The sequence below is a fragment of the Erinaceus europaeus genome, chromosome 7 (assembly GCF_950295315.1).
Source record: "Erinaceus europaeus chromosome 7, mEriEur2.1, whole genome shotgun sequence".
In the NCBI taxonomy this organism is placed as follows: Eukaryota; Metazoa; Chordata; class Mammalia; order Eulipotyphla; family Erinaceidae; genus Erinaceus; species Erinaceus europaeus.
Genome location: NC_080168.1, coordinates 98143335 through 98164687, shown reverse-complemented (window position 1 = coordinate 98164687; position 21353 = coordinate 98143335). Strand labels below are relative to the sequence as shown.

At 39.9% G+C, this 21353-nt stretch overlaps 1 protein-coding gene across 4 annotated transcripts in view; it reads right to left on the bottom strand.

Moving 5' to 3' along the window:
• The window catches only part of GRIP1 (glutamate receptor interacting protein 1), a 795045-nt gene that overhangs the window by 169246 nt on the left and 604446 nt on the right, over positions 1-21353 (bottom strand). For all 4 annotated transcript variants that reach the window (XM_060194981.1, XM_060194983.1, XM_060194984.1 and 1 more), the window contains exons 3-5: positions 20290-20425; positions 15531-15676; positions 4331-4414 (exon numbers count right to left, since the gene is read on the bottom strand). In XM_060194981.1, the coding sequence (XP_060050964.1) occupies positions 4331-4414; positions 15531-15676; positions 20290-20425 (366 nt within the window). The remainder of the gene's footprint in view (positions 1-4330; positions 4415-15530; positions 15677-20289; positions 20426-21353) is intronic.

The window sequence follows — 21353 nt, the reverse complement described above, 5'->3', positions numbered from 1 at the left end:
GATCATGGCTAAAGATAGCAGGAAACTTTTCCATAATTTTGATTTGGCTTGGAGGTCTAAATTTAAATATGTCACAGCATATGAATGTGAAAGTGTGGAATAGCTCTACATTTTTTATCTGTGACATTTTATGATTATTTGAAATAATGAGCCAAGTTTTAGTTTATGATCCACAAGTTTGGGGCAATAAAGCAAAACTGTGTACTGAGAAGCCCAAGGTATCCTCGACCTTGGACACGCTAGCATCACTCACTCAGCTTTTTTTTAAAAAAAATATTTATGACAGGGCCACTGTGTGGATCAAGTCTAAATATTGGACTCTGCATTTTAAATAAGCAGACCTACCCACAATTTTATCATTGTAAATCACTACTAAAAATTTCCTTGTCCAAAGTGAAAAACAACTTGGCAGCAGAGTGCTTTTCCTATTAATTCAAGCCATCTTGATTTGGTAGTAAGGAAGTTATCTGAAAGTTAACTGTTCTAGATCTACGTCATAATAAAAATTCCCATTCTATGGGTATAAGGGAGATTCTATTGTTTGAGGAGTCAAGGATTTAGAATCTGTTACATGTATTATTAGGAATATAATTCCATTTTACCAGCTACATGTTTGTTTTATTGTTTAAGGATGCATTCTAACTGATAAGAAGAAAATCTCTAGTATTATATGAATCCACTCCATCTACAATATCTTTCTCTTCTTTCTTATTGTTCTAATGCTCTCCATAAAGTCTAGCTCTCATTCCTTCTATGCCATGTCTTAACTGCCATGATAACACTTAGTTACAATGCGTTCCTGTAAGCAATTTTTTTTTTTTTTGTAATTGACTAATAATTCTTACAGAATGTGTGATGGTCACTTTTTGAGCAAGAAAGAAGTTCTAGATGATCCCGAATTGATATAAATTACTTATTTCCCATTGAAAATTTAAGAATAATTCCACAAAATTTTATGTTCAATCAATGTACAAAAAGAGTTATTAAAATCTACAAAAATGGAGGCACTGGGTTAAGCACACTTGGTGTGTAGCACAAGGACCGGCATAAGGATCCCAATTTGAGCCCCCAGTTCCCCATCTGCAGAGGGGTTGCCTCACAGGCAGTGAAGCAGGTCTGCAGGTATCTATCTTTCTCTCCCCCTCTCTGTCTTCCCCTCCTCTCTCCATTTCTCTCTCTCATATCCAACAACAACAACAAAATGCAAAATAATAATAATTTTAAAAAGGCCACCAGGAGCCGTGGATTCACAGTGCAGGAAATCTACAAAAATGAGGCAGGCACTTGTAAACCAAAATTTCTCTTTCTTTCTTTCTTTCTTTCTTTCTTTCTTTCTTTCTTTCTTTCTTTCTTTCTTCCTTCCTTCCTTCCTTCCTTCCTTCCCCTTCCTTCCTTCCTTCCTTCCTTCCTTCCTTCCTTTCTTTCTTTCTTCCTTCCTTCCTTCCTTCCCCTTCCTTCCTTCCTTCCTTCCTTCCTTCCTTCCTTCCTTCCTTCCTTCCTTCCCCTTCCTTCCTTCCCCTTCCTTCCTTCCCCTTCCTTCCTTCCTTCCTTCCTTCCTTCCTTCCTTCCTTCCTTTCTTTCTTTCTTTCTTCCTTCCTTCCTTCCTTCCTTCCTTCCTTCCTTCCCCTTCCTTCCTTCCTTCCTTCCTTCCCCTTCCTTCCTTCCTTCCTTCCTTCCTTCCTTCCTTCCTTTCTTTCTTTCTTCCTTCCTTTCTTCCTTCCTTCCTTCCCCTTCCTTCCTTCCTTCCTTCCTTCCTTCCTTCCTTCCTTCCTTTCTTCCTTCCTTTCTTTCTTCCTTCCTTCCTTCCTTCCTTCCTTCCTTCCCCTTCCTTCCTTCCTTCCTTCCTTCCTTCCTTCCTTCCTTCCTTTCTTCCTTCCTTCCTTCCTTCCTTCCTTCCTTCCTTCCTTCCTTCCTTCCTTCCCCTTCCTTCCTTCCTTCCTTCCTTCCTTCCTTCCTTCCTTCCTTCCTTCCTTCCTTCCTTCCTTCCTTCCTTTCTTTCTTTCTTTCTTTCTTTCTTTCTTTCTTTCTTGCCTCCAGGGTTATTGCTGGGGCTTGGTGCCTGCCCTATGAATCCACTGCTCCTGGAGGCCATTTTTTTTCCTTTTGTTGCCCTTGTTGTTTATCATTGTTGTTGTTGTTGGACAGGATGGAGAGAACGCGATAGAGGAAGACAGAGAGGGTTTGTGAAACAACCCTTCCCCCCACCCCTGCAGGTGGCTCGAACCCGGATCCTTGCTCTGGTCCTTGTGCTTTGTGCCATGTGTGTTTAAACTGCTGCGCTACTGCCTGATCCCCAAGTGTCTTCTTTTTACTAAGGCTGAAATATCAGCGTGATATTAAGAAGTCTGATATCCATGCCAGTCTAGCAAACATTTAATTATGCATTAATTCATTTGCTGATTATGTGAAAATGCTATACCAAGTACTATCCTAGATTCATATTACAAAACACTTGATACCTGTGCAATACTTACTTGAAACTCTAATAAATTGTGGGAAGGGCATTTCGTTAATAGTTGTCTTGAAGTGGTTGTAGGTTTTGATTGCATCTATTATGTTTTAGCCCTTAGTGGTAAATTATTGCTGGTTTAAATTTCTTTATCATTTGATTTGTTATTGATGCAAGTAGTGATAAACGTTTGCAATAGTAGTATTTTGTTTTTGAGGTTTTTCAATAACTAGGTTTACATGCATGCAATTCATGTGTACCTCTCTTTCATACCCACATGGTAAAGCCAGAATTTTATATATACCACCCTCAAAGCTAAAATGACTGCATAGATTTTTCATAACATTCACTTCATTCTTTTTTACACAGACTTCTAGAATGATTAAAGCAAACCATGTTGGATCTCTCGCTCCATCTAAAAATAGGATCTGGTCATGAAAGTATAATAACTTGAGATCTAAACGATGTCATTAGTTTCCTAGTCATTTTCTCCATCCCTCACTGGAGCAGTTTATGAACCTATATCCTCAATTCACTATTCTGGAATTCCTTGTAGCTAGAGATCTTGTTGTACAATTCCACAATTCTTGGCACTATGTTGGTATATTTAGGTGTCCTTGATAAACATCTTGAGTGACTGATGTGCTAGATGAATGACAGAATGGACTCTGGTGTTTAGAGTTCAGTTCAGTTCATTTTATTATTTTATTTTCCCTTTTGTTGCCCTTGTTGTTTTTCATTGTTGTTGCAGTTATTATTGTTGTGATTGATGTCAGCATTGTTGAATAGGACAGAGAGAAGTGGAGAGAGGCGGGGAAGACAGAGAGGGGCAGAGAAAGATAAACACCTGCAGACCTGCTTTACCACTGTGAAACAACTCCTCTGCAGGTGGGGACTGGGGGAGGGGGCTCAAACTAGTATCCTTAAGCCAGTCCTTGCACTTCATGCCACAGGCGCTAAACCCGCTGCGCTCCCAGAGTTCAGTTCATTTAAGACAAGTCTAAATAAGTGAACATGTTCTTTTATTCCTTGATGCCTGCATCTCTGCTAAGATGGTTAATTTTAATCAATATCTTAATAATTTTAATATAATTTTGACTCTAGTGAAATAAAAAATGAAACAGTCTAGAAATGTAAAAATATTCCTGATGCCTATTAGCTCCCTCTTAAATCACAGTTACATGTGGAATTATGAGTTGTTAATATATATATGTATATATATATATATATCTGTGTGAATATGTACACATTTACATGCTCATAGTCCTTGAAGGATGAGGTTTTCAATAAAAAGTGTAGTATTAAAATTCAGAATCCCAGTTTAAAATTAATGAGTTTACAGAAAAAGTAGAAGTCACCAGAAGTCTTTATATTTCATGTCACCCCATAATAAAACGAGTTGAGGTGATGCACAGAAGTGCCCAAGGGACTCGATCATCTTCAATCCATTTTTAGAAGACTATAATAATAAAAGTTTTATGAGAAAAGAACGTAAACAAAGTTGCTTCATCTGAGACTATGTGATCAAGTGAAGTCATACTCATCATTTTTGATTCAGCAATACAGGAAATTAAAAAAAGAAAGAAGGCGACAGACATGTAGAGAGTGGAAAGTCAGGATTACTGACCTGACAATGTTCACAAATAGTGGCTTTGTCTCTGTGCCTATGGACTGAAAACAAATCTAGGGAATGTGGATTCCTCTTTGATTCCCATTTTGGCTTCTTTCTTTAAAAAAGAATGGATGCACATATTTTGAGATTCTACATACACGAAGCATCATTTTCTTTTTTTATTCTGACCTTCAAATTCACTCCCAATATATTTAAATGACAATTTTCCCAAGAATATTGGTAGCTCTTATTTTCTAGCCACTACCTACCTCGTATTACAAAGCCAAACGTATTGCCTTCTTTATGTAATGTGACCTCCACAGTTCGGAAAATAACACTCGATCCTTGAACAGCTGAATGAAGGAAAGATAAGAGTTATAAGTTTTTAAGTTGTAACAACAGTTCTAATTTTATGTAGCATATAGTACCACAGACCCCTGTTGCAAATAACTCTTATTTTGAATAATAAATTAGCAAAACTTCCATTTTAAAGAAAATAGAAAAATCACTGGCGTTGGGCCAGGTGATGATGCACGGGGTTAAGCGCACAGAGTACAAAGCTCAAGGTCTCCGGCAAGGATCTATCAATTCGATCCCCAGATCCCCAACTGTATGGGGGGGGGTAGCTTCACAGGCGGTGAAGCAGGTAATTTCTCTCTGTCCTATCCAATAAAAAATGGAAAAAATGAGGTGGATTCATAGTGCTGGCACTGAGCACCAGCGATAACCATGCCCCCCCCCCAAAGAAACCAAAAACACTAGAATGACATACAAACGCCATAAGATAATCATCTGCATCAGTGATTTATCTAAATCATAAATATAATATTTTCTCCTGATTAGTCAGTTTCTAGATAGAGGGTAATATCTACATTGTTAAAAGGCTACATAGAGTCCGGGCGGTGGTGCATCGGGCTAAAGGCACATAGTATAAAGCGCAAGGACCCCTGCAAAGATCCAATTTGGAGCCCTTGGCTCCCCACCTACAGGGAGGGGGAGTTAAGTGGCGGAGGATTGGGTCACTTCACAAGCAGTGAAGCAGGCCTGCAGGTGTTTATCCTTCTCTCCCCCTTCCCTGTCTTCACTTCCTCTCTCAATATCTCTGTCCTATTCAATAAAATGGAAAAAATGGCGGCCAGGAGCAGAGGATTCGTAGTTCCAGCACCAAGACCCAGTGATAATCCCCGAGGCAAAAAAAAAAAAAAGGCTATATATAAAAGAAGGCGTCTTAGATGTTTATTAGAATTGTTCTTCCATTTGTAAAATGCAAAACCAACCTGACTTTTATTAAACTTACAAAATAATAAAAATATTTATATTTTTACAGTTAGCACAGGAAGAAAAAGTATTACTTTTAGGTTGCAACTAATAGATTGGGCTTAGATATACAGCTTTTCTGACATGAAGGGCCCGGCACTGGTGTGCCCAGTTAAGCACATATACACAAGGACCTGGGTTGGAGCTCACACTCCCCACCTACAATGGGGACACTTCACAAGTGGTAAAGCAAGTCTACAAGTGTATTTCTCTCTCCCTATCTCTCTCTTGCTCTCTGTTCCTTTCACTCTCCCTATTTCTCTTATCTCTCTCTCTCTTTGCCTCCAGGGTTATCACTGGGGCTCAGTGCACTCACCACGAATCCATGGCTCCTGGAGGCCCCCCTTTTCTTCCTTCCATTTTATTGGATTTGACAGAGAGAAATTGAGGGAGGAGAGGGAGAAACAGAGGGGGAATGACAGACATCTGCAGACCTGCTTCACTGTTTGCAAAGCGACGCTCCCTGCAAGTGGGGCCCTTCCCTTCCCTCTGTTTCTCTCGGTGCTATTGAATAAAAATGTGAAGGGAAAAATGGCTGCTCAGAGTGGCACCAAGCCCCAGATAGAAAGAAAGAAAAAAATAAATTGTTTAAATTTTCTGACATAATATACTGCAATTAAACAAAGACATTAGTAACTCAAAAGAGACTTGGAGGGCAAAAGAAATTCTAAGTACATTCAGAATATTCCCACTGAATAATAAAATGAAGACCTACTCCATTTCACTTGTTGACACATGCGTTCAATGTGGTGTGTCATTGCCTGGTCCCTGTTCCATTTTACATGGTTCTGCCATGTTTATGGGGTGTTTGCCTTATTGCTCTCATTTCACACAATGACGCCGCATTGCCAAATTGCAGCCTCTTATGACATGACATACAGTATGAGTGTATACGTTTATGAAGGTATAGTCACTCAAACATTTTTGTAAGACTATTTTCAAAAATCTGATGAGTAATCATGGTTATGTAGTCCTTTAATACCAAATTAAAATAAAGTGCATATTATTATGCTATGACTGTGGCTACAAGGATGTCTTTCTTTATTCATAGAGGCAAAGATGTCTGCAAACTGTAGGAAGTAATCATCTTCGATCCTTGTCTTGAATTTGTACAATGATATCTAATTATCTAGAGCTATGTTCTCTATCAATAATGCAATGACTACATTTAAGTAGACTCTTAAGGGGTTACTACATCAAGCTATCAACAAGAAATACATAAACAGAATTTAAAAGCATCTTCTAAAAGAACTTTCCTTTGTTAGTTGGGGAAATAGGAAGTAATTTTCATTAGGTATTAATTATAATCATTGTTAATTATCACATTCTAAATCCTCATAGGATCAGTCATGGTTATGAAAAGCACACAGCTAAATTCACAAAACTGCAGACATCTGGCTGGGATGTAAAGTACTGTAAGAACTTGGATTTTCCAAAAAATAACATAAACTACAAGATGAACAAATGATTTGGTACACTGCTAATTTAATTAAATGTCATATTCTTGCTACCAGGGGAATTTTGTTTATTCTAATAAACTAGGAACAGTACATACCAGTAGCTGAAAGAGTTGAGGTATAGTTTTAATTAAATGAAAAAAAATCTTGAGTCCAAACCAAATGTTTTCTTATTTTTATGATCCAGCATGTCACTTGAATATATTGGGAAGGGAGGAAAGATGGGGGTATGGGAAGAAATAACTAATGAGCACCTATGTTGTGCCAACAATTCTACAGAATGGTTTACAAACACTATTTCATTTAATCATTAAATCAACTTTCAATTATATAAAACCAAATTCTTATTCTGAGCCACCTGTCCTTGTTGGCTGAGTGTCTATTCTGGGAACGCAAAACACTGTGATTTTAATTTTGCTTGAGCTAAATCTTGCTGACCAGAAAACCTGATCAAATCCAAAGTCAACATAAAAACTCTTGGGGTTATCCATAATTTTAGCTTATCCACACATTGCTGTCCACCACTTACAAAAATAAAAGTGAGCACTGACTACATTTTAATATACTTACTGAAATAGGTTTGATCTTTATAAACCTTTTTTCTTTTAATCTCATGACTGGCGCTTGGTGACTGGGTTTTCACAGTTGGTACTAGGTGATCCTGTAGTACTGTATGGATTTTACTATGTATAATTAAATGTGTATATGTGGACACACAGGTTAATTTAAGGGACTTCCCTAACAAATCAAGCATGGGACATAGAAGGGGTAGATAGAAACCAATTTCACAATGCAAAAATACTCTACCTCACTATGTTAGTTGCACCGTTGCCCCTTGCTTCCATACTATGAAGTGACTTTATTAAACATAGACTGGATTTTTCTAAATTATACCCTAGTTCCCTGACTTGCAAATTCCTACTTTTAATAGAACAGCACTTGTGTACTTTCCTACATCATCACATTGGGCTTGCTTTATATGACTTTTAAAAAAATTTCTTTATTGGGGGATTAGTGTTTTACAGTTGACAGTAAATACAATAGTTTGTACATGCATAACATTTCCCAGTTTTCCACATAAAAATGCAATTCCCACTAGGTCCTTTGTCATCCTTTTCCAGGATCAGTGTTCTCCCCCCCCCCCCCCGCAACCCCACACTTTTACTTTGGTGCAATACACCAACTCCAGCTCAGGTTCTACTTGTGTTTTCTCTTCTGATCTTGTTTTTCAACTTTGCCTGAGAGTGAGACCATCCCATAGTCATCCTTCTGTTTCTGACTTATTTCACTTAACATGATTCTTTCTTCAAGCTCCATCCAAGTATATGGCTTGTTTTGACCCACAAGATGTTAAGAGATAAACCAATGGGGCTAGGAGATAGCTCAGCAAGTAGAGTATGCACTTGTCCATATATGAATCCTGGGGTCCAATCCCTGGCATCACATGGGGGCACCATGGGCAGCTCCAGAAGGACCCCAGGGATAGTGGAGCTGTGCATTGGTGTCTCTCTCTCTTTCTCCTGTCTGCTTGTCTGATTCTTCAAAGATATATAATAGAACTAAAAGGAAAAAAAGGTAAGGGAAACCACATAGTGGTATCACATATGCATGAGACCTTCTATTCATTCCCCAGTACCACTTAAAAAGGTAAAAAGAGGTGAGCGGACAGAGGTGGAAATGTACTCCAAGGAGAGCTTCAGGTGCTGGGTGGTGGTGCAACTGGTAAAGCACACAAGTTACCATTTATGAGGACTTGGGTTCAAATCCACCTGCAGGGGAAAGCTTCATGAGTGGTGGAGCAGATTACAGGTCTCTCTCTTTCTCCCCCCCCCCTCTCTCTTCTTCTCTCTATTTATCTCTGCCTTTATCATAATTTATGAAAGGAAAAAAAGTGGACACCAGGGGCAGTGAATTCATCCTGTAGACATCAAGTCCCAGTAATAACCCTGGTTGAGGGGGGGGGGAGGGAGAAAGATAGAGAGAGAGAGAGAGAGAGAGAGAGTCTGCCTTCAGATTAAATTCCAGAATGAATCACAGGGAGACCTGTGACTGCCCCCCACCCCTTTTTGCCCTCTTCCTCTTCCATCTTCTCCTCATCTGCCATCTGTCTTTTTCTACTAGAGAAATATAATTTGACCTATTGTTTGAAATAAAGAAGGACACTTTCTGAAAATTAGTCTGATTTAGCTGATGATTTTTTTCACTTTTTAAATTTGTGACTAATAGTAGGTGACAAGATTATAAGATTACAGTGTACACTTCCATAGCTCCACACTGCACCCACCACCCTTCCACATCCCAAGAATATCTACCATGGTTAGAATAATAAAGGTTATCCCGAGGATAACCACCACAGATCTCACAAAGTCTTAGAAACAGTTTTTGTTGGTTTTTTTTTTGGCAAGTTCATATGTATGTTAGTATGTTAGCTGATGATTTACTTAACAGTCAGGATGGACTTAGTGACATTTTACTTAAAATAAATAATTTTAAGGAGCTCGACCCCTACCAAACAGCTGTGTGTATGTGTGTGTGTTGGGGGGGGGGGTTTAGAGCTATGGTATCTTCTATCTTTCTCTCCCTCTGTCTCTCTCTCTCTCTCTCTCTCTGTTTCAAAAACTAGGCCCTGGGTGGTGAAGCCTTGATGACAAAAAAGAAAAAGAAAGTGAGGTAAATCTATAGCTTCAAAATTTTGATAGAAACAGCATTTAAGGGTGTGTAAAGTAATTAAGTGACATGCTACAAGCAACATTATTCCCAATTCCTTAAGCTTATAATATTCTTGAGTGTTAAGTGTAATCAAAACATTTCAAAACGCTGCTCTAAGCCTAATTTTCATACACACAAATACTTAAAATGTAGTTTGGTAATGCTTTTTTTTAATTTATTTAGTGGGGGATTAATGGTTTACAGTTGTCATTAAAATACAATAGTTTTTTTTTTTTTTGCCTCCAGGTTATTGCTGGTGTTAGGTGCCTGCATATGAATCCACTGTTCCTGGAGGCTATTTTTCCCATTTTGTTGTCCTTGTTGTCATTGTTATTGTTGCCATTGCTGTTGTTATTAGATAGGACAGAAAGAAATCAAGAGAGGAGGAGAGACAGAGAGGGGGAGAGAAAGACACACCTGCAGACCTGCTTCACCACCCATGAAGCAACTCCCCTGCAGGAGGGGGTCCAGCGGCTTGAACTGGGATCCTTATGCACTTTGCGCCATGTGCACTTAACCCACTGCACTACCACCCAACCCTCAAATACAATAGTTTGTACATGCATAACATTTCTGAGTTTTCGACATAACAATTCAAGCCCTACTAGGTCCTCCTCTACCATCGTGTTCCAGGACCTGAGCCCGCTCCCCCACCCCAGAGTCTTTTACTTTGGTGCATTGCAATACACCAACTCCAGTCCAAGTTCTGCTTAGTGTTTTCCCTTCTGATCTTGTTTTTTAAATTTCTGTCTATGAGTGAGATCATCCTGGTAATCTTTTCTGTAAACATTGGGTTGTTGGAAAAGCCATGACCTATTTTTGCACAGAAAAATACTTCATGAGGCTTGGTGGTGGCATGCCCAGTTAAGCATACATATTATCAAGCACAAGGATCCAGGTTCAAGCCCTCACTGCCCACTTTCAGTGAGGTGTGCAGATATCTATCTTTCTCTCCCTCTCCATCACCCCAACCTTTCTCAATTTCTCTTTCTCCTATCTAATAAAAAGAAAAGAAAAGAAAAATACCTCACAACTTCTCCAGCAATCCAACACAACCTCAAAGAATCACATGATTTTTAAAGTCAAAAAGAAGGGTAGAACTCACGTAGACCAAGTATTTAATTTTTAAAATGAGACTGAATCTCAGGAAAGACATGTACCTTCATGTTCAAAATTGAGGTTCCATGTTTCCCTCTGACAGCCTCCCCCTCCCTCCACCCATCACTCCCTCTCCCCCTCTCTCCTCTCATTCTTTCTGTGTTCTGTGATTGGATGAGCCTTACAATGCTGTGAGTCCCCAGTCACCTAGCTCTTTCCCAGGACCTCCCTACTGGAGCTGGCTCCTGCTTGAAATGTCTCAGCTCAGTGAATAGAAAGTTTACTAATTCCTTCAACCTCTCTGATCTCAAAGACCTTATTAATTTATCCAAATATAATAGGAAGAGACTAAGATAATCCTGGGAGAACAAGGCTCTTCTGATGTCTACTGAAAAATTATTCACAATTCTGTGTTTAAAAATATGCCCTCTCCCCTTTTCCATCAGCTTTAGTGAGTGAGGATGGAAAAGCTAGCATAATCACTTAGTTATGACAGGCATTAACCCCTGAATATTTCTGGCATTCATTCTCTCCTCTTTAAACTTATTAATAATGTTATATATACTCAGAATACCTCTGCTCTCTTAGAAAATGCCTTGGGACTTACAGCCTCTGATTTATTCTTCACTGGTTTCCTCAAATTATTAGTCTAAAATTCAGATTTGGTGTTACTGTTCCTTGACTTGAAAAAGCCTTTTCCTCCTGACTGCCCACTAGACATTATCCAGGCTCCACCAGCATGGCTTATTGGCTTATTGTTTCTTTCCTTTATTTTTACCTCCACAGTTTTCTCCCCTTTCTACTTCATTTTCCCTCTCTCATATTTCAGGCTCACACACATGAGAACGAGCACATACAACACACACACACACACACACACACACACACTGTACACCACAACTCTACTTCTTTCTGAAATGTAATTGCATGCAAAATTTCTGTGATTCTTACGTGAGATAAGCCGAAAGGGCTGAATATGAGAAGATCTCACTTATAGACAGAACTTAAGTAATAAGAACAGAAAAGAGAAAGTAAAACTTGGACTGGGTTGGGTGTATTGCACCAAACTCAAGGGGTCGGAGGGAGGTCAGGGAGAAGGCTGGGGGTTGGGGGAGAGGAGGAGAGGCTTTAAGGTCCTGGTGCATGATGGTGGTCAGAGTGTTTTGCAGACACCTGTAATGGCGAGATGAGAAATCTTTATACATGTGCCAACAACTATATTGTAAACCATTAACCTCACAATAGAATGATATTTGTATGTGTGTGTGTGTGTGTGTGTGTGTGTGTGTGTGTGTGATTCAGCCCCTCTCTGTCTTTCCTTTTGTTGGAGCAACTCTTTCTAAAATTTCATTAATTACTTAATACTGATTTTCAAAATTGTTAAGATAACAGGGGTATAATTCTGCACCATTCCCACAGAGTTCTGTATCCCCATTCCCTCCATTGGAAGCTACAGTAGTTCTCCCAAGCTTGCAGACAAGGGTTGGCTATTATTTCCATAACTATCTGTCTATGTCTCTATATATTTGCCCATTGTTTTTCACAGCCCCATCTTTTCTTCCTTTCCAAGTCATACTAACACCTATTACTTCTGAATGTCCTTCTTTTCTTCTTTTTCTCTCTCTGGGTCTTGAAAGAGTTGGAGTTCAGAGCCCTCTGGTCATCTTCACCTATCATTTCTCCCCTGCTGGAAATATGGACCAACTTTTTTGCAGAAGGTGATAATTATGGCGTTTCTGCTAGATATGGGTCTTGGTGGGTTGGTATACTCCCAGGTTGAGCAACCCTAATTCATGTGCAGTTCAACCTTTGTGCTGGGTTGTCCTGTCACCACCTTGATGTGCCATCTGCCCAGAACAGCCCTTTTCTACTGGACTTGCATAACCACCTTCAGTCGTATCCAGAAACCTTCAGATCTGCATTATCCATAGTACTTGATACATCTCCACTATTAACCTTACCCTTGAAGACAAGAGTAAGAGCTCCTATTAGGAAGAGGCTGTGTTTTATTGATTTTAATACCCCAGTGGAGCAAAATTGCCTAATCAAAGAACATTAGCACTAGGTACTTGACTACTCTGAATTCCTTGGCAATAGTTTGAGATAGTGAGTTTAAGTATACTAACTTATTTAAAGGTCAAGAAAACATGGTACTAATAATGGCTCAGACAGCCCATGGCTTACTGAGTATGTGCTAATGCTCTAACTCTTCACAGCTGTAGTTTTATAAGAGTTTTCCATTTATCTTAGCCATTGAACAGATGAGAAACCTAAGGCTCAGAAAACTCAAAAGACAAACACGAAGTCAGACTAGGGAGAACTGACATAACAAGTGACACATTTTATAAGCTTTTAGCATTCTGTTTTACTGCAGAGAGCTGCTAAAAATGAACACAGACTTAAATTGACATTGTTATAAAATCACCATTAGCTTTTCAGGATTAGATTTACATTAAGAATAAGAATGTGTAGGGCCAGGGAAGTGGTTCAGGACTAGAATGTGGACTTTCTAAGTGTATGAAGCCCTTGGTTCAACCCCTGGAAGTTATAAGAACAACAAAGATAAAACCAAATGGAAACTTAACAGGCAGAGAGTAGTGTGCTGGTCCTATTCAGAGTAATATATATATAAACTTGTGAATGGTCATACTCACTCTCTAAGTGCTTGTTTAAGATCCTAAATCTTCAAACACTGTCTCTAGTTCAATTATGCTTTAATTTATTTTTCCAGTGCGGATCTTTCCCCCAAATACTAACCCATTATCTACAGCTCATTTTTTTTCTTTTTTTTTTTTACAGCTCATTTTTTTTACATTTCCTTCTGCATGTCAAACAGTCTCCCCAAATGCAGTCTATTAAATAACTTCTTTTAAAAAATATTTTTATTATTTTTATTTATTTATTGGAGACAGCCAGAAATTGAGAGGAGGGGATGATAAATAGAAAGAGAGACAGAGAGACACCTGCAGCACTGCTTCATCACTTGTAAAGCTTTCCCCCTGTAGGGACTGAGGCTCAAACCTAGGTCCTTGTGCACTGTAATGTGTGTACTTAATCAGGTGCACCACCACCCCGTCCCTTAAATAAGGAACTTTTAATCTCCCTCTTTCAATTCAGCTTTTTTTTTTTACATTCTTTAATATATATATATATATATATATATATATATATATATATATATATATATATTTAGAGAGAACCAGAGCACTATTCTGGCATTTGCAGTAGTGGGAATTAAAACTCTAGGGCTCAAGCATGTAAGCTTGTGACCTACCTGCTGAACCACCTCCCCAGCCATCTGCTCACCCCCCAATAAGGCAAAGTCCTTGCTCTTCTCTTTCCAGTGATTTAGTCTCAAAACCTTGGGGTTGTTCTTAAATCCCCTATTTCTACTTAATCCACATTAAATCCATCAGGAAATCTTGCTGGGTCTACCTTCAAAGAGACAGAGAAAGTCAGCAAAATAGTTCACTGCTTTGCCAAGTGTGTGATCCATGGTTGAGCTAACCACCACTGAGTTGAAGGAAACTTTGATGCTGGCTTTACCTTTGGGGTAGAGATTCCTGGGTTCAGACATTGCTGCAAACTGATTTGGGAAAGACATTTAACCCAGGCTTTTGTAAAATGAGACTAATGATGATGATAGTACTTATCTTGTAGTACTGATTGATTCATGTTCTGTATTATTTATCAAAAAATGTATAGTATCAGTATACTGTATAGTATCAGTATGTATAGTATCAGTATAATGTATAGTATCAGTATACTGTATAATGTATAGTATCAGTATGTATAGTATCAGTATAATGTATAGTATCAGTATTTATAGTATCAGTATAATGTATAGTATCAGTACTGATACTATACATTTTTGAAGTTAGTACTCCACAAATACTAACTCATTACATCCTTACAGAGATCTATGAGAAGAAATAGTAATATCTCCACTTTTCAGATGTAGAAAATAAGAGAAAAAAAGGTGTAAGCAATTTTCTGAAAGGCAGGTAGCTAGTAGGAAGCGGAGCTAGGAATCTGTACTGGGTTACCTGGCACCAGAGTTCAGTCTTGCTGTGTTGACTTTCCTTGTGCTGAGGATTTCATGGTATGAATGCAAGTCATGTCCTTATAGTGACAAACATCTAGTAAGCTCTCACAAGGTATTAACTGCTCTTGCTGTGATTACCATTCTTATTAATATCTTGATAATAACTACTTCCTGAAAGTAGTTCCATGCTACAGAAATCAGCATAACTACGAAAATCTAAATATACAACATGTTGAACATGCTTTTCCCAAAGCTGGTCACTAAGTTAAAAAAACAAACAAAAAAACCCAAAACCGCCCTGAAAGGCAATTAATGCTGCACAGAAATTACAAGTGTTTATTAAAACAGCTTAAATGGAAAATACATGTTTACGGATCACTTTCATGTGATGAGAGTCCTACATAATTTCATTGTCAAATATGATTTTGTTTTTCTTCCAGTTCTTCCGGAGTTAACCACATGTTCACTCTTTCTTTCCTTTTCTCTTTTTTGTTTTTCAACCCCAGGGTTATCACTGGGGTTTGGTGCCAACACTAAGAGTCCACTGCTCCTGGAGGCCATCTTTTTCCATTTTATTAGATAGGACAGAGAGAAATTGCGAGAAGAAAGGGAGATAGAGAAGGGGAGAGAAAGATAGACACCTGCAGATCTGCTTCACTGCTTGTGAAGCGACCCCCCCCCCCCCCCCGCAGGTGGGGAGCCGGGGGCTCAAACTGGGATCCTTGTGTAGGCCTTGAGCTTTGTACTATGTGCACTTACTCCCGGCCCCCCACATTCACTGTTTCTGTTGATTGCTTTGCTTAAAGCGCTACTATTCTGCCCGTGCAGGTCATGATTACTCACAGACTGGTGGCAGTTCATATTCGACTTCCAGAACCACTCTTTCCCCAACATTTTTCAGCAAGCTAATTATCTCGTCATGGCGGAACTTGGCCAGGTTGATCCCGTTCACGGCCTTGATGTAGTCACCCACATCCAGCTGATCACTTCTGCAAAATTAAAAAAAAAAAGTCCTTTCAGTTGGCTCATTCTCTCGACAGACCAGTCTGATTCTCTTTCCCACTTTTCCTTCATGAATTAGCTGTGGGTCTGGGAGGCTAACCTAGCAGAGTCCCTGTCTGCTAGGACACAGCCAGGGGGCAGCTCAGGGAGGATGAGATTGGTCCTCCCTTGTAACTCACACTGACTGCAACAATGGAAGCTCTGCCGTGAACTGACCTCTGTCTTTGATTTTTTTTTGCTATTTATTTATTTATTTATTTATTTATTTATTTATTTATATTGCCACCAGAGTTATCACTGGGGTTCAGTGCCAGTATTATGGATCTACCACTCCCGGGGGTCTTTTTCCCCCTTTCTATTTTTATTAGGTAAGACAGAGAAAAATTGAGAGGGGATGAGAGGGGAGGGGAGATAGTGAGAAGGAGAGAAAGAGAGAAACCTGCTTCACTGCTCATGAATTGTTCCCCCTAAAGGCAGGGAGCAGGGGTTGGAATGTAGGTCCTTGTGCATGGTAACATGTGCACTTAACTGGGTGTGCCATTGCCTGGCCTCCAGCCTCTTATTTCGTCATTAAAGAGCACCATAAAACAAAATAAGGACAAAATGGCTTGGTTGCACAGTCCATAAAAGCATTGGTTCTCTGGGGGAGGATTATCCAGATCTTAAACACACCAGGACTTTTCCTGTCATCTCACTCCCTCTCAGTTGTGTTTCTTGCTTTTCTTCACAGAGAGTTTGTCCATGAATCAGAGAAAGGCCAGTTTACTTTGCTCTTTTTACTGATTACAGAAAGGCTGATTAAAAAGAGTACTGGTGCACAAAGCACAAGGACAGGCGTAAGGATCTCAGTTCGAACCCCCAGCTCCCCACCTGCAGGGGAGTCGCTTCACAGGCAGTGAAGCATGTCTGCAGGTGTCTATCTTTCTCTCTCCTTCTCTGTCTTCCCCCCCTTTCTCCATTTCTCTCTGTCCTATCCAACAATGACAACATCAGTAACAACAACAATAATAACTACAACAATAAAACAACAAGGGTAACAAAAGGGAATAAATAAACATTAAAAAAAAAAAGAAAAAAAGAGTATTGGTGAAGAAGAAATTAATGGGTTTCTGTAGCATTTCCCATTTTTTTCCTTCAGCACCATAATAGAACCATGATCACTTTTGGGCTTTTAGTCAATTCTAAGTCAAGAGCAGACAATGAGATCAATGATTGAGTTAAAATTTGTGTTACTGATCAGGACTTGAATAGCATTTCCTCCCCAAATAGTAATAATACATAACTCATTTATTTCAAATGAATCCAGCTTGAATTCTTCCCCCTTCAGTGAGCCTTTCCAGTCCTCTCTGCCCTGCAGTGAAAGCCGTTACTCATCCCTGGGAGTCCTGGTACCTTAACCACCTGATGAGCTGTGACATCTCTCTCTCTTTTTTTAAATTTATTTATTTAAAAAAGGAGACATTAACAAAACCATAGGATATGAGGGGTACAAGTCCACACAGTTCCCACCACCAGAACTCTGGATCTCATCCCTTCCCCTGATAGATTTCCTATTCTTTATCCCTCTGGGAGTATGGACCCATGGCCATTGTAGGATGCAGCAGGTGGAAGGTCTGGCTTCTGTAATTGCTTCCCCACTGAATATGGGTGTTGACTGGTCAGTCCATATTCCCAGCCTCCTCTCTCTTTCCCTAGTGGGGTGGGGCTCTGGGGAAGTGGAGCTCCAGGACATATTGGTGGGATCGTCTGGAGCTGTAATATCTCTTATGTTGGTTAGTCTTTTTTTTTCCCCTTTCCTTTTTTTTGTTATATTTATTTATTGGGTAGAGACAGAGAGAGAAACTGAGAAGGGAAGGGGAGATAGAGAGGGAGAGAGACAAGAGAGATGCCTGCAGCCCTGCTTTACCGCTTGTGAAGTTTCCCCCTGCAGGTGGGGACCAGGAGCTTGAACCTGGGTCCTTGTGCACTGTGAGGTGTGCACTTAACCAGGTGCACCACTGCCTGGCCCCTTGGTTAGTCTTTTGGAATGCTACTGTTACTCTCCAACCTTTTTTTTTTTTTTAACATCTTATTTTCCCTGACAAGTTAGAATGCCCCTTAGGCCTGGGACTGCACATTTAGTTATCTTGTTTTACTGCTTGTAAAATGGTAGCACATCACACGATGGCTGCTATGTGATTGACAACACTCAGTATACTGACATGGTGCTACTTTAAAGAATAATTTCTAGGGAGTTGGGTGGTAGCACAGTGGGTTAAATGCACATGGTGCAAAGCGCAAGGACTGGCGTAAGGATCCCGGTTCCAGCCCCCGGTTCCCCACCTGCAGGGGGGTCGCTTCACAGGTGGTGAAGCATGTCAGCAGGTGTCTATCTTTCTCTCCCCCTCTCTGTCTTCCCCTCCTCTCACCATTTCTCTCTGTCCTATCTAACAACAATGACATCAATAATAACCACAACAACTATGAAAAACAACAAGGGAAACAAAAAGGAAAATAAATATAAATAATAATAATAAAATAAATCTTTTTCAAAAAAGAATCATTTCTTAGGGGCCAGGTGGTGGCACCCATGTTATCATGCACAAGGACAAAGGTTTGAGACCTAGCTCTCTGCCTGCAGGTATATCAAGTACTGCGTGTGTCTTTCTGTCTCTCTCTCTTTCCATCTCTCTCTCCCATCTCAGTTTTTCTCTGTTCTATAATGGAAGAAAAAAAATTAACAAAATGGCTGGGGAACAGTGGATTTATCCTACAGGTACTGAGCCCAGTAATAATCCTAGTGGCAATAAAAACCATTTATTTATTGAGTATAGACAGAAATCAAGAGGGAAGAGTGTGCTACAAACGGAGATAGAAAGAGATACCTGTAGCACTGCTTCACTGCTCATGAAGTTCTCTCTTCTGCAGGTGGGGACCAGGGGCTTGAACCCAGATCCTTGCACACTGTAACATGTGAACTTTACAGGGTGCACCACTGCCTGGCCCCAGCGAGCTACTTTTAACGGCACCATCAATGCAACTGAGAGTGGTGATTACCCTTTCATTCATGCTTCAGAGGCTGTCTCTGAATAAGGTCTAGCAACGTCACAGATTGCCTATGACTGCCAGGAAACAAAGGAAATAGGCTAAAGAGAAAACCTTCAAAATCTGCAAAATCTCAGGGGCATGTGCTGTGGATAATGGTCTGTTTTTGTCTGTCTTTCTTTCTTTCTTTTTTTTTTTGCTTCCAGAGTTATCATTCACTGCTCCTGGAGGCTATTTTTGTTGCCCTTGTTGTTGTTATTATTGTTATTGCTGTTGTTGTTGAATAAGACAGAGAGAAGTTGAGAGAGAAGAGGAACATTGAGAGGGGGAGAGAAAGACAGACACCTGAAGACCTGCTTCACTGCTTGTGAAGTGATCACCTGCAGGTGATGAGCCGGGGGCTCAAACTGGGATCCTTACGCTGGTCCTTGTGCTTCACACCATGTGTGTTTAATCTGCTACGCTACTGTCCACCCTCGTTTTTCTTTTTAAATATTTTATTTATTTATTTATTGAATAGTGACAGAGAAATCACAGGGGAAGGTGTGATTATCTACCTATCTATCTATCTATCTATCTATCTATCTATCTATCTATCTATCTATCTATCGACACTGCATCACTGCTTCATTGCTTGCAAAGCTTTCCCCCTGCAGGTGGAGAATGGGGGGTTGAACTTGGGTCCTTGCACAGTGTAACTTGTGCATTCAACTAGGTGTGGCACCACCCAGCAATAGTCTGTTTTTCAGACAGTATCTCAAATTAGTGGACAATTAATTGCATCAAGCTTATCATCTGTACAAACAGGCTGTTCATCAACAGTAATCGCCGTTTAGACGATACCTCTGGGATGATGCGGACAAGAAGACTGGTGTCTGGCATGGAAGGCACATTCTCACATTTAATGAATCCTGACTGTTTCGTGCCCTCTGTGGAGGCACATTCATAACCTGTCTCCAAAGTGGGTCTGCCCACCACTGCCCAGCAGTCAAGACATTCTGACGTTGGCAGTCAGCAGTGTGATTCTACTCACGGGAATGGGGATAAATGAGACCTCCTTCTCTTACTCTTCTGTCTTTATGGAAACCACCACTTTGTCTTGGTGGAAAAGGCAAAATCTCACAAGCAGAAAAATAGAGAAAGATGCAAGACAAGGCAAAATACTTTGCTTAGAAACTTGAAGTTGGGCCTCCCTTTTGTTCTTGGCTGGCCGTGTCCCTCTGTGGTAGCCCACCTCTATTTTAAATGAATCATCTGCTTCCCATTTAGATAATCTGGGTGTCTCATATCATGGCAGCCTATCTGCTATTCACTGACACAACTGGAGACGAGATCCAGGCTGGTGTTTCAAAAATTAAAATTTTCTGAGGAGGTGGCTGCTCCCAAGATGACATGAAACTCTCCCTGGTGACTGTGACACAGGCCAGAAAAGCTGTTGCACGTCTGAAATACGTCCCACTGTGCTCCTGCCTGGCAGATGGCAGCTGTCACTTATTTATCAGTGACCTTTTCCAATAGAGCTTTAATTTCTGAGTTAATTACACCCTGCGTCCCTGCTTGCAGGAGACGCAGTTACCTTGCAGCGATGCCTCCTTGCCGCAGATTAGACACTCTTGGCTTGCCATCTTTGTCGATGCCTCCGGATACCGTCAGTCCCAGGGTCGTGCCTTCCTTCTTCATCAGTTCAACCACGGTGGAGCCCTTGAATTCTTCTGTGAAAAGAAGAGCATTAACTTTACTAGAGTATCACCACAAATGTTTCCGGTTAGGGTGAAACACAACCCATATACATCATCCTTCCCGTCAATTCCACTTTTATGAGAAATGATCTCCGGCCTCTTTTCCATAGGAATTTGCAGGCTCTCTTATAATAATATGCATGTGGACAAAGCTGGGGCAGATATTCCATTACGGGTTATTAAGATGGGCACCAATGGGGTAGTTCACTTCGGCTTCACAATAAGTAGTCTGATACTACTCATGTACAAATGATCACATTCACCCTTGGTTTTCTGCCATTCTCCAGTGACTTTGTCTGATTTCTCTCCTGATAACTCCAAAGGCAGTGACAGAGTTATAGGATAAAGAGCTAGGACAAGAGTTTTAAACAATAATACACATGCATACAGTGTAGCAGGAGACTGACTTCCAGTTCATGGTATATTTTAGTTGAGAAAGTCAGCTGGCAAAAGACTATATAAAGGTTTGAGAAAAATATTATTGACTCTACTTTTTTCTTGTATTTCAGAAAAGAAAGTATAATGACTTCATAATAGCTCACATTATTTTTAATGGAATAAATTACAATATGTAAGTTAGAGTTGGACATCAGAATTCCCTGCCATAAACTGCCACAAGTCCCTGACTTGCTACTTATAAAAATTACAAATAGAACATCTCACAATTTTTGTGATGAGAATGTCTGCATATCAAGAGGGGATCCAAATACTTTTATTTTAGACACAGCAAGCTGAGAAAACCTTACGAATATCCTTCGATTCAGAAATAAAGAGAGTTAACATATGTTAAACACTTTTAAAGTTCTTTGAAATGCTATTTCTTCTTCTGCGTACACACTTTCTAAGTAGGGATAGAGGTAACTGGAGAGTTTTCCAATTCGTCCAGAGTCAGTCTATGTAA